This window comes from Grampus griseus, assembly GCF_964374135.1.
Source record: "Grampus griseus genome assembly, chromosome: 16".
Lineage (NCBI taxonomy): Eukaryota > Metazoa > Chordata > Mammalia > Artiodactyla > Delphinidae > Grampus > Grampus griseus.
This window is the reverse complement of record NC_139010.1, coordinates 23,046,640-23,067,021: the sequence shown is the minus strand read 5'-3', so window position 1 is coordinate 23,067,021 and position 20,382 is coordinate 23,046,640. Positions and strand designations below refer to the sequence as shown.

Sequence of the window (20,382 nt, the reverse complement as noted above, 5' to 3'; positions counted from 1 at the left end):
CCTACTTCAAAGGACTCACGTGTCAGTGTGACTGTCATCTTCCATGGTGGAAGTTTTCTCCTTCCAATGTCACCTGGTCATTGAAGCTGTTAGTGAATACTCTATCAGGGTAGAATTTCTGAGATCTTGTGTGTAAAATAGTGTAGTATAGTTCTGTCTAGTAGAAATATAATGTGAGTCACAAAGGTAATTTAAAATATCTAGTAACCACATTAAAAAAATAAAAAAGAAACATGAAATATGAGATATTTTATATATTTTGTTGTACTGTTTTCAAAATTCAATGTGCATTTTACACTTACAGCACATTTCAATTCAGAGAAGCCACATGTGGCTTATGGCTGCCATACCAGATAGCACAGGTATAGTGAACAATATTTACTACATTGTTAGAAACAGACTGTTCTCATTAACTAAGATGAATAATTCAAAAATGGCTATCTCTGGGTGATATTATGAATAATTGTTAAATTTCTTTATACTTTTATGTATTTTCTGAGTTTCACTCAATAAACATGCATTACAATCTGAAAATACAGTTAAACATTTTCCCATTTTAGAAAAAGAAACTAATAAGTTGTAACTCTTGCTTTCTCTCTGAAGTTGGAGAGAGAAGAAAGATCTTATATCAGTGTCTTTTCTTTTTTCATCATGGAGTTTTAATAATTGATATAGGAAATATATGCATATATATATGTATTTTGTAATTTGTATTTCTGAGATTGTATATCTGAATGCAACCTTGTACTGCTTATTTATTTACTTTTAAATTTTTACTCACTATTTGGGAATAGGTAATATATTCACATGGTTCGAACTTCAGAAGGAACATAAAATGAAAAATTTCCCTCTTCCCTGATCTCCAACCATCTGGTTTCCCTCTTTGGGAGTAATTAATACACCAGGTTCTTGTGTATGCCTCCAGAGATACATAGGGTAGCATACTTTTTACACTAGTCTGTACTTTACTATTCTTACTCAACTGTTTATCTTTAGAGTTTATTTCATTCAGTTCAGAAGAGCTTTCTCATTCCCTTTTCAATTATGTGTATTATTCACTTACAGCAATATTGGTACCTTACTTTTGTATATTTTATGTATTAATTTTTTTATTGTTTGTCTCTTTAGAAAGTAGTTCTTGTACATTTAGAATATTTCAAAAGTATAGAAAATAGAAAAAATAGAACTCACTTATTATCCTTCACTTAAAGAAAAAAACTGTTGAGGGTTTATTGTTTTTAAAAGTGCTTTTTGATTATTATCTTACTGATTCTCACATAAAAGTAGGGCACATATCATTGTCTGATTTTATAGATAAGGAAACTGAAGCTCAGAAAGGTTTTACAACTTTGAAGGTGACACAATTACAAAGTAGAAAAGCAGGGACTATAAACTTGGTCTTCCATCTCCTAGTCCTGTACTTATTACATATCACCATCAGGATACCCTTGTGCTGTTTGTGAAAAATTCAAGTTGTTTACCTAAGAATGATTGTATTTTAAAAATGATTTAATATGAGTAGAAAAACATTTTTCTTGTTTCATCAGTTAAACTAATATGCCATTACTTATTTCTGAGGCTAGTGTAAAATTTGTTGAATCTATTATAGATTTTACTGCAACGTATACAGCATATTTCATTTTATTAGAGAAAGTTTGAGATGGTAGAATCAAGCAGACCTTGAAAAATGACTCAGTAAAATGTACAATAATGTCCAATCTTGATCGATTTAAGTAAAAATACACAGAACAAATTTGTTCATATACTGTAACCTGACTTTTGACTCTATCCTTGAAAGACGGGTGATTGCTTAGCTGCAGGCTGATTGGATACCTGATGCTGGGTGTCTCATATTCACATTTCCCAAACCATGGGTGAGTTTGGAGGTCTTTAAGTTATTATGAAAGTGGAGAGGGTGAACAGATGGAGCTTGTGTTGAAGACCACTATTTACAAGCTTCATTAAGCCACTTAATTATAAAGTGGACATTTAAAATCATCCTAAATTTAAAATAATTTTGAATTTAGTTTTAACAATATTTAGTAATCTTTGTGTGGAATTTTAATTCCTAAATGTTATAAGTTAAATGTAAGAAGGCCCCTAAGAAGACAGCAAAATATAATGAGCAGCACCAAATGGAATTTTAATGGAAAATTTTATTCTTTTGCTACAGATTTTATTGCTCTGTTAGTCAGATCAAGTTCTCCAACTTAATGAAATTTCCCAAAATCAAAAATTCAGACAGGGCAGTTGGTGCATGTCAGTCAACATGATGAGTCCAGGATAACATACTTTTTCTTGCCTTTGTGAGTTTGTGTGATTCTGAATGAGTTTTTTCTTTATTAATTTCAGCAGCACAGTCAGCAGTCTCCATTCAAGAGTTGACTCTTTAGAAAAGTCAAATACTAAGCTGATTGAAGAGGTATTGTCACCTAGCCATGGATAATTGCCTTTCATGGACCTAGTATTGGTGATCCTTTTCCATTTTAAGTATGAATGCATTAAGCGTGCACACACACAAAAACACATTTTCATCATTATGATGGAATATTTATAGTGTAGTTGTAATTGATGATCATAAGTTCTAAAGAAACCATGTATTCTCCGGCAAATTCTTAGGTGAATCTGTGAATTGTTTGAGATACTCAGCTTCTAGAAATGAGCCCTAAAGATGAAATGCATACAACTCTTCTATAAATAAGCCATGAGTCTCATTTTTTAATCTGGATGACCTGTACCACCTATAGTTAGGAATTACCATTAAAATGATCCTGTCCCTCGTGTTCTCCTATTCAGATTACTTTTCCTTACAAGCATCAGTCCATGATCATGTACGCCCTTTCTCCACACTCCCATGTGTAAAACTCATCCCATGTGCTCTGGTTTCCTGCATTGTCGAAGTAGTTGTCTGGTGGTTGCAGAACCAGAAATTTACCCCAGCTCTCTTTTTTTAAAAAATTTTTTTAAAAACTTCAAAACAAATATTTTGGCCATGCCGCACAGCTTGTGGGATCTCAGTTCCCCAGCCAGGGATCGAACCCGGGCCACAGCCGTGACAGTGCCAAATCCTAACCTCTAGGCCACCAGGGAACTCCCTCAGATCTCTTTTTAATACTATTTATAAAGTTGCTTTTGAGATAAGTTGTGTTTTTTTTTTTTTGTTTTGTTTTTTTTTAATCTATCTAACCATAGAATTATTGCTTTCCGGACTTCCTTGGTGGCTCATTGGTTAAGAATCTGCCTGCCATGCAGGGGACACGGGGTCAAGCCCTGGTCCAGGAAAATCCCACATGCTGCAGAGCAACTAAGCCCGTGCGCCACAACTACTGAGCCTGTGCTCTAGAGCCCATGAGCCTAGAGCCCGTCCTCTGCATCAAGAGAAGCCACAGCAGTGAGAAGCCCGCGCACCGCAACAAAGAGTAGCCCCCACTCGCAACTAGAGAAAGCCCGCGCAGCAATGAAGACCCAATGCAGCCAAAAATAAATAATAAAAATAAAATAAATAAATTAATTAAAAAGAATTATTGCTTTCCATTTTCAGAATTATTTAGGCTAGAGGAAGAAATCTGTTATTAGTGCTATGAACCCTACTTTACATGTTAATTAAAATTCATATTTCTTTTAGAATTGGCCTAATTTTCCCAAACCAGGAAACACATGACTGTTTGCATGACTGCATTTTCATTTTGATAGTTGAGGACCATTTGATAGTTTGATAGATTGGGACCATTAGAGAGAGCTCCTCACTAGTTTGTGCCTCTTGACCATAATAGGCGCACTGTGAAGTTCGAGTTGCCTTTCTGACCAAGTGTTCAGAAATTTATTTGCAAGCCAACATTGGGGAGTAGTTCCTGCTTTCCTTTCCTAGGATCCCTCTTTTCATTCTAGGCTTCAGAGCCAAGTCACTTAGTCATTCATATTTAACTCTGAGGGTGAGAGCTGTCTCATATTTGTGATCGTCAGTCACTCAGCATGCCCAGATTTCACAAGGGTGTCCTATTTGATTATCATGAATGTCTGTGTTACATTTTCAGTAATAGCGGAACTTCCCTTATAGATATTTTTGCCTTTACACAAGTCTTTACAGTCTTACTGTTTACCATATAATTCTTCATAAGCTTACTCATGCACTTTGTATTCAGGACATATTATAAATCAGATAAGCAATATGTTTCTACTAACATACGATTTGACTGGTTAACAAAAGGAAATAGAAATAAGAGTATAATTCCTTTAATTGGTATCTTGGGATAATAGGAGCACATTTTTCTTACGAAAATTTCTGTAGATGTGAGAGATATTTTACAAGTTTTCGAATTTTATTTTCTATTGTTATAGTCATGAACATAACCTGTAAAGCAAGTATAAATACAGATGTTTAAAATCTTTTTTTCTTGCCCCTGTTTTATTTTTAGTTAGCAATAGCAAAGAATAATATCATTAAACTCCAAGAAGAAAATCATCAATTACGAAGTGAAAATAAATTGATTTTAATGAAAACACAGCAGCACCTAGAAGTAAGTATAGATTGATTTTGGGGACTTTTGCATAGACTGGATATATCTGTGCTGTATTAATTGTAGTGATTATAGAATTAAAAGTTTTATGTTTTCTTCCTAGGTTACCAAAGTAGATGTGGAAACTGAGCTTCAAACATATAAGCATTCTAGGCAGGGGCTAGATGAAATGTACAATGAAGCCAGAAGGCAGCTTCGAGATGAATCTCAGTTAAGACAAGTAGGTTACATTACAGTTACGTTAGAAAAAATGATAGTTTACCCTTAAGCACCACCTAAAATCTCTATCAGCCTTATCTTCCTTGGTGTAGGATAGCAATCTGATCCCCTTAGTCCCTTCAAATTCTTTAAAATCCCATTGTGTCAGTGTTTTTTAAACAGTGTTTTTAAACTATGTTACAGTCTGTGTTTGTGAAATGAGTATATTGTGACCAGCATTACAAAAAATAGAATGATGTATTCAGATATCAATATTCAAATAGTAAAGTCATATTTAAAATTAACTTATTTTTTAACCTTCCTAAATTATGAAATACTGACAGAAAAATACAAATATGTAGCTTGATGGATTATAACATAAATACCTGTGTAACCAACCCAGGTCAAGAAGAGAGTATTGCCAGCCTTTCCATCCCTTTTGCTCTTTGTCTTTAATGTTAGGATCCTTCTGATGTAAAATTCTTGAAGAGAAGAAATTAAAACTGTTTGTGAAATGGGATTTTTGATTTATCTTTGGCCTTTACTGATATGGACTACTTCATTTCTTTGTTTAAGGAAAATTAATACTGAGTTTATGAGGCATAAGAATACATAATTCTCTAGCCATTAAAATAGTGATAATTAATACAATGTGGAAAATGCTTTCATTTAACAAAACGTGCATTTGAAAATGTTTAGAATGTTCTTATAGGGCCTAGTTGATTCCCTATAGTGGGGCTTATAACTCAAAAGGAGTAGTCTGCGTAATAAATAGTAACTGTTTTTTGTTGTCATTACTTGTTGTGTATCTGACTTTGACATCCTGAAGCAGTGTGTGAATTGAGGCTGTATTGAATTGCAGGATGTGGAGAATGAGCTCGCGGTACAAGTTAGTATGAAACATGAGATTGAACTTGCCATGAAGTTGTTGGAGAAAGATATCCATGAGAAACAAGATACTCTGATAGGCCTTCGACAACAACTAGAGGAAGTTAAAGCAATTAACATAGAGATGTATCAAAAGTTGCAGGTAAGGAATGTTCTTAAATTCTTGGAACTTCTTGTTATATAAATTGAAAATGAGGGACTTCCCTGGTGGTCTAGTGGTAAAGAATCCACCTTCCAATGCAGGGGATGCGGTTCCGTCCCTGGTCGGGGACTAGGTTCCCACATGCAGTGGGGCAGCTAAGCCCTCGCGCCACAAATACTGGACTTAACGCGCCTCAACTAGAGAGCCTGCGTGCCGCAAACTACAGAGCCCACGCGCCCTGGAGCCTGCGCATCACAGCTAGAGAAGAGAAAACCTGTACCCCACAACTAGAGAGAAGCCCATGCACTGCAACGAAAGATCCCGTGTGCCGCAACAAAAGATCCCGTGTGCCACAACTAAGACCTGATGCAGCCAAAAAATAAATAAATAAAAAACAAATTGAAAATGAATGTTTGTATGAAAGATTCGGTTTTTAAGAGATGAGTGTTTTTTTTTTTTTTTTTTTGCGATACGCGGGCCTCCCACTGCTGTGGCCTCTCCCGTTGTGGAGCACAGGCTCTGGACGCGCAGGCTCAGCGGCCATGGCTCACGGGCCCAGCCGCTCCGTGGCATGTGGGATCCTCCCGGACCGGGGCACAAACCCGCGTCCCCCGCACCGGCAGGCGGACCCCCAACCACTGCGCCACCAGGGAAGCCCTATGAGCCCATTTTAATTGTGCCATGTCTGTAGTAAAAACCAGTGACTTCCTAAATGGAAGCTGAAGAAATGTAGCAATGTCAAAGAACAAACAAAAAAATTACCTGAGTTTGTTTCTTAATGCTGACAGATTAACAGATGAAGCTTAAATCTTTTGGGAAAATTCAGTCAAAATGTGCAAGACATTTTTGTAAACTTCTTTACGCAGTATAGTCCTAAGAGATTTAATTTTGATTGAAATGCTTTACTGTAATTGTTACAGATTTTCTAATAAAGTGACATTGCTGTTAAGTAGACTTGTTGCCAAAAGCCCTTTACAATTTAATTTGAAAAAATAGCATATTTTACACGAGTTTATTCTGTCATCTTCTGAAAATATTGAAGGTTGAGGTTTTTTTTCCTTTATTACTTTTTTTTTTTTTTTTTTGACCTTGCTGCACAGCTTGTGGGAGCTTAGTTTCCCGACCAGGACTGAACCAGCACCCTCGGCAGTGAAAGCTCAGAGTCTTAACTACTGGACCACCAGGGAATTCTCCCTTTATTACATTTTAAATGAAGACTAGTTGTAGTAGTACTGCTTTATATCTAGGAGTATTTTATTTTATTTTTAATTTATTTTTTATTGAAGTATAGTTGATTTACAATGTTGTGTTAATTTCTGCTGTATAGCAAAGTGACTCAGTTATACACACATATACATTCTTTTTTATATTTTTTTCATTATGGTTTATCCCAGGATATTGAACATAGTTCCCTGTGCTATACAGTAGGACCTTGTTGTTTATCCATTCTGTATGTTACATGTTGCATCTACTAACCCCAAACTCCCAGTCTATCCCTCCCCCACTCCCCCTCCCCCTCGGCAGCAACAGGTCTGTTCTCTGTATGTGAGTCTGTTTTTGTCTCGTAGATAGTTTCATTTGTGTCATATTTTATATGCCACATATAAGCGATATAATATGGTATTTCTCTTTCTCTTTCTGACTTACTTCACTTAGTATGATAATCTCTGGTTGCATCCATGTTGCTGCAAATGGTATTCTTTCTTTTTTATGGCTGAGTAGTATTCCATTGTATATATGTACCACATATTCCTTATCCATTCATCTGTTGATGGACATTTAGGTTGTTTCCATGTCTTGGCTATTGTGAATAGTGCTGCTATGAACATAGGGGTGCATCTAGGAGTATTTTAATCAACAAATAAACTCTGCTCATTTCAAAGTAACAATCCCATAGCAAAATGATATACAAAGCTTATAGATATTCAGGTTTAAAAATCAAAACCACTGTAGCTTTTATGTTTTTCTAAATAGGGTTCTGAAGCTGATTTGAAAGAAAAAAATGAAATAATTGCCCGACTAGAAGAAAAAACCAATAAAATTACTGCAGCCATGAGGCAGCTGGAACAAAGGTACAGCATTTCCAGTCTTAGTTTCTTTTTTCCTTTCTTTACCCCCCTTTTCTTTATTCAACTCTGACACCTGCCACAAAGACCATTAGGAAAATTTAGATTAGGAATTTTTTTTAAAGCCCAGCAGAATTTTGCCTTTTTTGTTTTGGTTGTTGCATGGAATCAAGTTGCTTTATATTAGCCTGATTCATTTGAACTTGCCATTTTGTAGATTTTTTAGAAAGGCCTAATATCGGCAGTTTCATTTGGTTCAATGTATTACATAAAACAAATACACAAACAAAAACCTCGAAAAAGTGAAAAACGAACAAAATCCATGGTGGAATTATCCCTGATTGATTTCCATGCATATTGATTGTCATATCCCTTGTCATTCACCATCCCTTTATGTGAAATCAAGCTTTCTGAGTTGGCAGTTTAGTTGTGTTTCTTTGAGCTAGGACCCTCAGCCTAACCCAGGAAATAATTTTGTTTAAATTGAATTGTTTTATATTGGCATTTTTCACTTTTATTGTTGGAAAGTGTAATGTATTTCCATTGACCTGTCATGTTGGTGTCAACATATGTCTTATCATTGCTTTCTTTGAATCTACTTATGAAAAACATAACTATTAATGCTTTATTGACATGAATATTCTTTTATTGACATCCTCTTTCTTCTTTTTTCTTTTTTGTTTTCTTTATCCCCATTTTTACATTTTGGACATCTTTATTACCTTTTTCTGTTTTTGATTTCTGTCCATTCCATTATGAAGTGACAATGATTTGTTAACTCAAACTAGAACAATTGCAATGTCATTGGTGAAATGTGCCAGCAGTGACACTCAGGACCAGTACAAGCTGGTCAAAGATATATCTTTCTGAAAACCACTTGTATTCAAACAGACTAAAAGAGAACCAACAATTTTATAATATATTAAATTGAAAAAGAATTTATGCTATTATGTATTGTGAAAGGGTATTAGGAACCCTGTACACTTATTGATCAGCTGCTGTGGTAATACACTGCCATAAAGCAGAGTGGGTGCACTTGGATTTCCAAAAATTCCTCATACCTTGTGCACAAGGGCTTATTTGAGTATTGACCCTTTGAAGGTCAGAATTTTCGAATGCAGTTTTATCTTTTTAGCTACTTTTTGATGGAAAATATAAAAATTGTTTAATAATAAGTTAATCTTTGGTTTCACAATGTGTTGGCACAGACTTTTTTCCCCATTGGCCCACTCTTTGCCTACTAGCTCCTTTACTGATTTTTTACTATGTTTTAAAATAGTTTATAACCCAGATCGGCCATCATCTTATGCTTTAGCTCCTTGATTTTCCAGTTCCCCTTAGCCCTCTTCTGTGATAGCACAACTTCAAGGCCTACCTCACTCTGACTTTTATTTTCATTTCTGTACCCTTAGAGAAAAGCTTGGGTCTCCCATCTCTCCATCTTAATATTTTAAATTTAAATTTAGAGATAACTTGAATGTTACACTTAACTCTCTTTTTTTGGAAGTGGCCTTTATACTTTTGAAATGTGTGAGGGTTGCGCCATTGGCATGGTTTTAAGGAAGAAAAGAAGAGGTAATTTTTTTGGTTAGTTGAATAGAAATTTCTCTTTTGATCCCCTACAAGGACTTAATGTCCCTTGAATACTTGGGAGATGTTTTCTTATAAAAGTAGTGACGTTAAATCTAAGAAATCCTAGATGGCCATAGGAGGCAGGGAGTGGAGCTAAGCACAGGGAGAAGCAATGACTTACAAATAAAAGCAGAAAAAAAGAAATACACATTTTAAGCTAATTTTAAAAATTCAGTGATGAGGAACAAAAATGATCTCTAGAGAATGTTGCCAACTAGTAATAAATTCTTTTGAATCTTAAAACACATATACACACACAAAAAAAACATTGGCATAATTTAGTAAATGTATAAAGATTCTATAGGGAAGACTTGGCTGTTATTTGAAGTAATTGCAGGTCTTTGCTCTTGGCCTTGTAGCACACTTGATTCCTAGCATACACATCCTAGCATAATATATAACAATGTGGCTTCTTCACCTAGTGTAGACATAAGTACTATACTTTCATGGTTTTGTAAAAAGGCAGTAACACACGTATTATACTTTGAAAGTTACACATTATGCTTTACATAAGTGGTAAAGGCTATATTGCTTTGCATTGTTAATTATGAACAAGAAATAAAGCACATTTGAAGATAGTATTCTGGGTATATTATGTGTTATATTGAAAAAAAAATCACAAAACAATTTCTAGACATTGTGTGGCTCTTTCACGTTTGAGTTTGTGAGTTTTCCCCCAAACTTTGTTTTCATTTAGAAATGTTTCTATTTCCCCATTTTTCTTTTATTTGTCTTCTTCACCCTTTTACACCCTAGTTCTAGCCTCAGTTTTACCCAAAGTTGATTTGAATTACACCAGATTGCAGCAAGCAGAGAAGGCGCAAATGGACACTGAAGATGAGGACAAGAAATATCTACAAGAATGCCAGAGTAAATTCGACGGTCTGCAGAAACAAATCTCCCAAAAGGAGAAACAGCTGTGAGTATATTTGGAAATAAATACTTGTATTAACATAATTTCCCCCTCTTCCCCCCCCCATTTTTTTGCACATAATGGTAGACAACCTATATTTTTATTTATTTAATGATGCTGGCTAGGTTGTGGAGTTCTCCTTCCAAAAAAGAAAACAGAAAAAAAAACTAGAAAGCATAATTGTGATAAAACTTATGTTTTTGCTCCCTTTATTGTTTATAGAGTACTTTCAATTGTCTTGCTGTCTTCTTGCTCAAGGAGACTTTTATTCTTTTTGCTGTTGTTCAGCATTAATCTGACGGCCATTATGTTTCTAGATACTGAGTATAATAGGCCTTTGTAACTCAAAGGAGCTTACATTATGAAAGAAAGTGATATTTTCTGAAAACATTTTTATTAGTACTTCATATGATAGATCTATATATTACCAGCTAGGAAAGATGTCAGTATATGTCACTGAGTTGAAAAAAATAAGTTGCAGACAGTATGCTGAGTATTATCCCATTTTTTATAAAATTAAAACTGTGTATGTGTGTATTTACATATACATAGAAAAGAGTTTAAAGAATACAGATTCTGGAAAATGGTTATCTCAAGGGAGTGATGGTAAATTGACAGGGGTATTTTACTTTTTACTTTATAAACATCAGTATTTTTTCCCCAATAAATATGTACCACTTTGTTATTAAAGAAAACAGCAAAACAACAATAGAAAATAAAGAGTTATATATTGGGTTGGCCAAAAAATTCATTCGTGTTTTTCCATAAGATGTTCCAGAAAACCCCGAACGAACTTTTTGGCCAACCCAATATTATGTTTAACAGATCATTAACAAGATCACATACCATGTATGATGTGTAACTTGCTAAGCTACCTTTAAATCCATTGAGATGTTTTTAAGTTCTTTTCTATTCTTGATGATTTTCCGTCTAGTAGTTCTATCAGTTATCAAGAGAGTATTTGTTGAACTATCCCAACTATAATTGTGGATATGTATATTTCTACTTTTAGTTCTATCAGTTTTTGCTTCTTGTATTCTGAGTTCTGTTGTTTGGTGCCTACACATTTAGGATTGCTGTGTCTTCTTGGTGAATTGACCTTTTTATCATTATATAATGTGCCTTTTGTCTCTGGTAGTTTTATTTGCTCTGAAGTCTATTTTATCTCATATTAACATAGCCCCTCCTGCTTTCTTCTGATTAATGTTTTCATGTAGTAAACAAAAGATTAATGTTTACATTTTCTGTCTTTTTAATTTCAGCCTAATGTGTATCATTATATTTGAAGTAAGTTTCCTATAGTGCATGTTTTTTATCCATTCTGCCAATCTCTCTTTTAAGGATGTATTTAGCCTATTTACATTTAATATAATTGTTGATATGTTAGAGCTTAAATCTGCTGTTTTGTGTATTTTCATTCCTCTATTCGATTTTTCGTGTCTTCTCATGGGTTACTTGAACATTATTTAGAATTCCCTTTTGATTTATCTATAGTATTTTTTAGTGTATCTCTTTGTATAGATTTTTTAAAGTGTTTACTCTGGACATTGTACCATATATCTGCAACTTTTCACCACTGGTATCAACATTTTACTATATCGAGGGAAGTGTGGAAGCCTTACCTCCACTTAGGTCTTTTTACGTTCTCTTTTTTACAATATAATTTGCTTAAATATTTCCTCTGTGTAATATTGAGAACCACATCAGACAATGAGATAGTTTCTGCTTCAACCATTAAACATAATTTAGAAAACTCTCTATTGTTCTTTCTTCATTCCTGATGCTCCAAGTTTCCTTCTTTGTGTATGAAGAACTTCATTTAGCCATTCTTCTAAGGTAGGTCTGTTGGCAACAAATTCCCTTAGTTCTCTTTCATCTGAGAATGTCTTGATTTCACCTTATTTCTGAAGGATATTTTCAGAATATCCTTAAAATTCTGAGTTGACAGTTCTTTTCTTTCAGCATTTGAAAAGTGTTGTGCCACTTTCTTTTGGTCTTCGTAGTTTTTTTTTTTTTTTTTGCGGTACGCAGGCCTCTTACTGTTGTGGCCTCTCCCGTTGCGGAACACAGGCTCTGGATGCACAGGCTCAGCGGCCATGGCTCACGGGCCCAGCTGCTCCACGGCATGTGGGATCTTCCCAGACCGGGGCACGAACCCGTGTCCCCTGCATCGGCAGGCGGACTCTCAACCACTGTGCCACCAGGGAAGCCCTGGTCTTCGTAGTTTCTGATGAAAGGTAGACTGTCATTTGAATCATTGTTCCTGTAGTTACCCTCCAGATTCTTTCTTTGGATTTATCCTTTTTTGCCTTTGGTCAGCTTCTTGGGTCATTAGGCTTATCTTTGCCAAATTTGGAAAAATTTCAGCTATTATTTCTTCAGATATTTTTTTTTCAGTTCCACCTGCTTTCTTCTCTTCTTCTGGGACTCTGATATCATGAATGTTAGGTCTTTTTTATTTAGTAGTCCCATAGGACCCTGACACTATATATATTTTTTTCGGTCAGTTTTCTTTCTGTTGTTCAGATCAGGCAATCTCTGTTGTTCTGTTTTGAAATTCATTCATTCTTTCCTCATCATCTTCATTCTCCTATTGAGACCATACAGTGAGATTATTTTATTTTTCAGTTCTAAGATTTCCGTTTGACTCTTCTTCCCTTCCAAAATTTCCTTTCTTCCTTTCAAAACTTCCTATTCATGAATTTGTTTCAAGCATATTCTTTTTTTTTTCAGAGGAGTTAAAATATAAACTGTATTTTAAATGAAACCCAAGAGTCTAAGTCACTATCTGGGCAGGAGAGGGAATTTCCAGGTAGAGGAAATGACATTTTGGGAGTTTTTTGTTTTGTTGTTTTAGTTGAACTATAGGTGATTTACAATATTGTGTTAGTTTCAGGGGTACAGCAAAGTGATTCAGTTATATGTACATCTATATATTTTTTCAGATTATTTTCCCTTATAGGTTATTATAGGTAATTACAAAATATTGAGTATACTTCCCTGTGCTAGGCAGTGGGACCTGTTGGTTATCTATTTTATATATAGTAGTGTGTATATGTTAATCCCAAACTTCCCCCTTTCCCCTCTGGTAACCATAAGTTTGTTTTCTATGTCTGTGGCTCTATTTCTGTTTTGTAAATAAGTTCATTTATCTAATTTTTTTTTAGATTCTACATGTAAGTGATATCATATGATATTTGTCTTTCTCTGTGTGACTTACTTCACTTACTATGATAATCTCTAAGTCCGTCTGTGTTGCTGCAAATGGCATTTTATGGCTGATTGATATTCCATTGTATAAATATAACACATTTAGTCATCTGTATTTAGTCATCTGTCGATGAACATTTAGGTTGCTTCCATGTCTTGGCTATTGTAAATAGTGCTGCTGTAAATTGGGGTGCATGTATCTTTTCCAATTACTGTTTTCTGCAGGTATATACCCAGGAGTGGGATTGCAGGATCATATGGTAGCTCTATTTTTAGGGTTTTTTTTGTTGTTGTTGTTGTTTTTGCGGTACGCGGGCCTCTCACTGTTGTGGCCTCTCCCGTTGCGGAGCACAGGCTCCGGACGCGCAGGCTCAGCGGCCATGGCTCACGGGCCTAGCCACTCCGCGGCATGTGAGATCTTCCCAGACCGGGGCACGAACCCGTGTCCCCTGCATCGGCAGGCGGACTCTCAACCACTGCGCCACCAGGGAAACCCTATTTTTAGTTTTTAAAGGAACCTCCATACTGTTCTCCGTAGTGGTTTTACCAATTTACATACCCACCAACAGTGTAGGAGGGTTCCTCAAGCATATTCTTAGTTGGTCATGGGAACATTTTTATGGTGGCTGCTTTAAAATTCTTATTAGTTAAATCCAACATCTTGAATTATCTGACATGTTGCCATCTGTTGATTTTTCCTGGAATCTGTTGATTTTTCCTGGGTCTTGGTATGACAGGTATTCTTCAACTGCATTCTGGACATTTTGGGAACTATGTTATGAGACTGCATCTTACTTAAATCTTATGTTTTAGCAGTCCTCTACTGAAACCACACCAGCAGGGGAACGTGGACACTGACTCTTCATACCAAGTGGGGGTAGAAGCCCAGGACCATCCTGGATGGAATGGAGAAGGGTGCCTAACTAGTGGGCAGGGCTTGAAATCTGTGCTTTCCACTCAGTCTCCACTGTGGAGAGGGAGAGTGGTGCCTTGTTACCATCAAGTGGGAGTGGAGTCCGTGCTTCCCTCTTGGTCTCTGCTGACACGACCCTGGAGGGGAGTGAGAGAGGTACTTCACTAACCCCAGGCCAGGGTAGAAATCTAGGCTCCCCACTTGGCCTTTGCTGACACTGTGGAGAGGGTGAGAAAAGCCTTGTTACTGATGCATAAGAATAAAGGTCCACGCTCTCCATGTGACTTCCACTAATACCGTAGAGGTGGATGGGGAGAGATACCTCATTACTGCTGGGTGGTGGTAAAAAAGTCCAGGCTCCGCACTTGGCTCTTTCTCTGATACTGCAACAGTGGGAATTGGGAGGGATGCCTCATTATTGCCAGGTGAGGGTAGAAACTAGGCTCCCCATTTGGCTTTTGCTGACAGTGGTTGGGGTGGGCATGGTTTTTTCCTCTGGTGTTTTTTTTTTGGAATAGGGCATTTATCGTTGAAAAGGTTTCTATCACGCTAGGCTGCTTCTTCCTAGCTCTTTGGCAGGAGAGAGTAGGCTTTTCTTGGGGCTTTTTTTGTCTGTGCCCATTGCTGTTTGTGGGTTGTGGGCTTCTACATCCAGTCAGAGCTATAAGGAAGGCAAAAAGAAGCCTCAGGGAACTCATCACCATGTTATTGCTCGAATTCTGGCTGGTCTGCTTTCTTCTCTCCCCCTTTCAAGATATTCTTATGTTTGTTTATATATAATGTCTAGGGATTTTAACTGTACTTAGTTGGAGGGATAGGTAGAAATGTGTTTACTCCACCTTGTTCAGAAACGAATTAAGTTCCTTTTAAATCTACCACAAAAATAACATTTTGAGAAATTGGTATATAGAATAAGGCTTTAGGCCAGGGGGTGTTACCTTGGTTGGAAACTTACATCATTTGTAAATTGTGAAACTAAAACTCACACGCGCCCCCCCCCCCAAAAAAAAACCACCACTCGGCAAACGAACATTTTCTCTTAATTTTAAGACTTTCACAAAAGCACTTTCAGGACTTCCTTGGCAACAGAAATCACAAAGAACATTTAAGTCATCAAGTTTATTAATGGTGCCAAGGGTTTTGTTGTTTAAGTCCCTGTACCCTGCCAAATGGAAAAATGTGAAAAGTAAGACTGGGACACTTTGCCAGTCAATAGAATACAATCTTGAAACTTCAGTACTCTGTGTTACTGAATGACTTTTCTAGAGTTTGACAAAAGGGTAGGTAAGACAAGTCTGATATTAATTCTACAGTGATGCCTCTATTTGATCCCTGCCCAAAGAATGACCCAAATAATGCTCCAGGGACCTGGTCCTTCCCTGTACGGCTAACCTACTCAATAGGTCTTGGGTACAGCTGTGGAGAGAAGATGTTTGTCCCTGCTGAAACTGTGCAAGTAATTTCATTTCTCATTGGGTGCCATTTTGGTAGAGCATAAACATGTTAACAATTTGGAGATCAAGGGGATCCCTCAGAAAAATTGGAACTGTTTCTATAGAAATAGGCAGTTGGGACTTTGTCCAGGAAAAACAAATTCCATTTTTTCACCTAAAATGGAAATAACTTTTTTTGGTTTCTGATTATGAAAATATTACATGCTGTTGACCAAATGTAAGAAAATATGGAAAAAAGTGAAGAAAATAAAAATGGGATATACCTTTATTTTTCTGGCTGCGCTTGTGGCATGAGGGAACCTTAGTTCCCAACCAGGGATCAAACCCAAGCCCCCTGTAGTGGAAGTGCGGTGTCCTAACCACTGGACCGCCAGGGAATTCCCTGGATATACCTTTTTCTAGCATTTTGATGAACATTCTTTTTGGGTATGCATAGATATTTTTTGCTTTTTATCAATAGAAAGAGGATCATGCTACATGCTCTTTAGTATCTTGTTTATTGTATTTACTACGTTATGGACATTGTATCATATCAGTTACTATAGGTCTACACTATTGTATCTCAGTTAACCTAAAGGAATCATTTAGCCTGAAAAATTGTGCTTTATTGTTTGAATTTGCATATCTTTGATTACTAGTAATAGCCTTTTGTATTTCTTTATTTTGTGAATTGCCAGTTCATAGCCTCTAGTTTTTCCTCTGTGGTGTTCAGCTTTTTAATATTTATTTATATAAGAGCTCTTTATGTTTTTATTGTGGGTTTTTCACATACAATGAAAATGTTTTCTAAGTTTATAGTTTTTTTGTGTGTGTTTTTAAAAAATTAATTTATTTTTGGCTGCATTGGGTCTTAGTTGCTGCTCACGGGCTTTCTCTAGTTGTGGCTAGTGGGGGCTACTCCTCTTTGCAGTGCGGGGTCTTCTCATTGCGGTGGCTTCTCTTGTTGCGGAGCACTGGCTATAGGCATGCAGGCTTCAGTAGTTGTGGCTCGTGGGGTCTAGAGCACAGGCTCAGTAGTTGTGGCATATGGGCTTAGTTGCTCCGCAGCATGTGGGATCTTCCCGGACCGGGGCACGAACCCGTGTCCCCTGCATCGACAGGTGGACTCTCAACCACTGCGCCACCAGGGAAGCCCCTATAGTTTGTTTGTTTGTTTATTTATTTATATCTTTTTTTTGCGGTACGCGGGCCTCTCACTGTTGTGGCCTCTCCCATTGCGGAGCACAGGCTCCAGACGCACAGGCTCAGCGGCCATGGCTCACGGGCCCAGCCGCTCCACGGCCCATGGGATCTTCCTGGACCGGGGCACGAACCCATGTCCCCTGCATCGGCAGGCGGACTCTCAACCACTGTGCCACCAGGGAAGCCCTATTTTTAAACTTTGTTCATAGTGGTTTTTTTCATTTAGACGTTTTACATTTTTATATAGTTCTATTTTCCCTTTTTTTTTCCCTTTATGGTTTCTGCCCTTCGTGGTCAACATGTGTTTTGACAATATATTTTAAATAACTTAAAAACAAAATTTTTCCTTTGCTTTTTCTCTCAGTTTTTTCTGATTCTGGATGATGCGGCCACTCAACAATGCACTCACTCTGTACTTTGCTTACTTCAGTGTTAGTAGCATATACCTGTCCCTCTGTATCCCTTTTAAATTTGTGGTGAAATGGTATTTTTCAACAATTTGTAAATTCCATTTTGAGGTATCTTGTCTCTTCAACCTTAATTATAAAATCTAAAATTGCTTCACTGAAAATAATTTGGCTGTAGATGGAAATGCTAACTTTATGAGGAAACAAAAGTAATTATATTAACACAAAAATGTAATATAATGTAATACAGTGATATTCTCAATATTATGACGTAACATTATAATTTAAAATGTATAGTATTAGGAACTATGGCATTATTAGTATATACCTCACCTGTTACAACTACTTATGAGCAATAATTATTGGAATTATTTTGGGGGGGTTTCCTAAAATGTAAGAATTTGACTACTTTTGTTTTTCCAGCTAGCACCTGTTGTTTGAATGATGAAATAGAGCTTTCAAATGTGAACTGGCATTTTCAGACAGTGTGAATTTTCCTCTAGTGTCTCCCTGGTCTTAGCTCTGTACTGTAATGGGTCAGCTTCCAACAGTAATCTGCAAAGTAGCACTTGGCACCAGGGCTGATTTTTCTGTTTCTGATGTTGAATTGATTTTGTGGTTGCTGTAATCCTTATATCAGAATAATACTTTTCATTAGTTTGTGGTAAAAATTTTCTCATGGCCCAGAACATGGTTCCATTTCTAAGATATAACCAGTCTTTATAGTATGGTGTGCCCTTCCAGGCATTTTCCATGCTTATACAGCATTTATGTATACAGAGTTAATAAATGACAAATTGTCATTTAGCAGGAGGTTTTTGTGATTGACAAATTAACTGAGACTTTGAGATCTGAAAACCCTGTGCTACTGAACTTGTTTTCTAAAAAATATTTGTGAAAGAAACTACCTGAAGAATTGCATTACAAAGGTGAAGTAATCAACCAGAGATGCTGTTAATGAAGAATACATACAACCGTCATGTGAGAAACAACACTGAACTTCTCTGTATTATTTGTCATTCAAGGGTGCAACTGGAAACCGATCTGAAGATTGAGAAGGAATGGAGGCAAACTTTGCAAGAAGATCTTCAAAAGGAGAAAGACACCTTATCTCATCTTAGAAATGAGACCCAACAAATCCTTAGTCTTAAAAAAGTAAATAATGGTGGTAAAACTTAAAAAATTCTATCTTGATGACAGTTAAGTTATTTAAAAAGAGGATCAAATAATAATTTACTTTTATACCAAGGAAACAGAGTATACTGGTCATCTTTAAAAATATCAGTAAGGAGATTAAATGAATGGAAAATAGCTGATAGTTGATAGAGCAGCTTTTTTTTTTTTTTTTAGAGCAGCTATTTTTTATGAAAAGCTGAAGGATACATTCCTATCCTTTAATTGTATGTATGCAGTGTCTAGTTTGTTTCTTTTAAATTGCATTTTCTGTCTTTTATTGTTTTGAAGGAGTTCCTTCACCTCCAGGATGAAAATCACCAGTTGAAGAAAATATATCACGAACAGGAGCAAGCTCTTCAAGAACTTGGCAACAAACTTAGCGAGTAATTTCTCTTTTTTCCTCCAACTAAGTAGTCATTGACCCTTATTAAGTTATGAGTGTGCCAAACCAAGTAGACAGAAGAGTTTAAATATAAAATAGAAAGATATGAACTATTAAAAACAAAGCCAAACAGCGACTTTAAAGATTAACAAATAAGGGTGTGGATTGGAGAGATTTTTTTAAAAGTTCATTTTAGTAAGTGTTAGCTCTAAACATTTTCCAGTAGATGAAATCTAAGACTCTTGTTTAATTTCTTCCAATCAGAGAATTCAGAAGTTCATTTAATATATTTTTCTCAGAACAAAAGTCAAATTTTCAAAATATATAGAGAGAACTTTTTCAGACTGTTCTGAGAAGGAGCCAGCATTTTGAAAAGTGAATGATATTTGATGTTGTCTGGAGTTGAGGCTTGACTTCATGCATTGTGGTTGGTTCTGTCACAATGAAGTGTTCCTGGGTTTATATGAAGACAAGAAGGAGAAATGGCGTTCTGTCTTTCTCACATTTTCCTCCTTATTCTACATGGTCTGTGTTTTGGATTAGCTTCATCTTTGTGCCCTGATTGAACATATTGTCAACTATCTAGGGTAAACTCTGGAGTCTTTAATTTAGTATTGAATGTACCACTGTCACATTAAAAAAAAATAGTGTCATTTTTTTTTTAATACAAAAAAGTAAAAGAAAGCCACAATGACCCATAAGCCTATCACCTATATAAATCCCTTTGATGTCTTATATGGTTAGAAAATTCAGAGAGCACCAAAAGGGGACTTCCCTGGCGGTCCAGTGGTTAAGACGCTGCGCTTCCACTGCAGGGCACGTGGGTTCCATCCCTGGTCAGGGAATTGAGATCCCTCATGCCATGCGCAGCGCGGCCAAAAAAAGACAAAGAGCACCAAAAGGTATAAAATAAACAGTTGCCTCCCTCCTCCCAAGTATCAATCCCCAAAATTAGCTAACCTCAGAACAAATCCATATATGAGGATTTCATTATATATATGGATATGATTAGCTATATATATATGTCATATATATCTTTTGTAATCATTAAACTGAATAGAAATCATACTGGAATGGAGACTTAATTGCTAAAGTTGGGATTCCATTAGGAAGTCTTGAGAACGATTACCAAGGGCATAGTAAAGAGTAGTTCCCTGGGACTTCCCTGGTAGTCCAGTGGTTAAGATTCTGTGCTTCCAATGCAGGGGACACCAGTACGATCCCTGGTCAGGGAACTAATATCCCACATGCTGTGAGGCTCAGCCAAGAAAAGAGTAGTTCCCTAAAACCACAAAAGGAAAT

At 36.3% G+C, this 20,382-nt stretch overlaps 1 protein-coding gene across 3 annotated transcripts in view; it reads left to right on the top strand.

The window, feature by feature from the left end:
* The window catches only part of RUFY2 (RUN and FYVE domain containing 2), a 54,703-nt gene that overhangs the window by 22,970 nt on the left and 11,351 nt on the right, over positions 1 to 20,382 (top strand). For all 3 annotated transcript variants that reach the window (XM_082674170.1, XM_082674169.1, XM_082674168.1), the window contains exons 8-15: positions 2,353 to 2,422; positions 4,416 to 4,517; positions 4,621 to 4,737; positions 5,578 to 5,745; positions 7,720 to 7,817; positions 10,243 to 10,362; positions 18,548 to 18,677; positions 18,987 to 19,081. In XM_082674170.1, the coding sequence (XP_082530296.1) occupies positions 2,353 to 2,422; positions 4,416 to 4,517; positions 4,621 to 4,737; positions 5,578 to 5,745; positions 7,720 to 7,817; positions 10,243 to 10,362; positions 18,548 to 18,677; positions 18,987 to 19,081 (900 nt within the window). The remainder of the gene's footprint in view (positions 1 to 2,352; positions 2,423 to 4,415; positions 4,518 to 4,620; positions 4,738 to 5,577; positions 5,746 to 7,719; positions 7,818 to 10,242; positions 10,363 to 18,547; positions 18,678 to 18,986; positions 19,082 to 20,382) is intronic.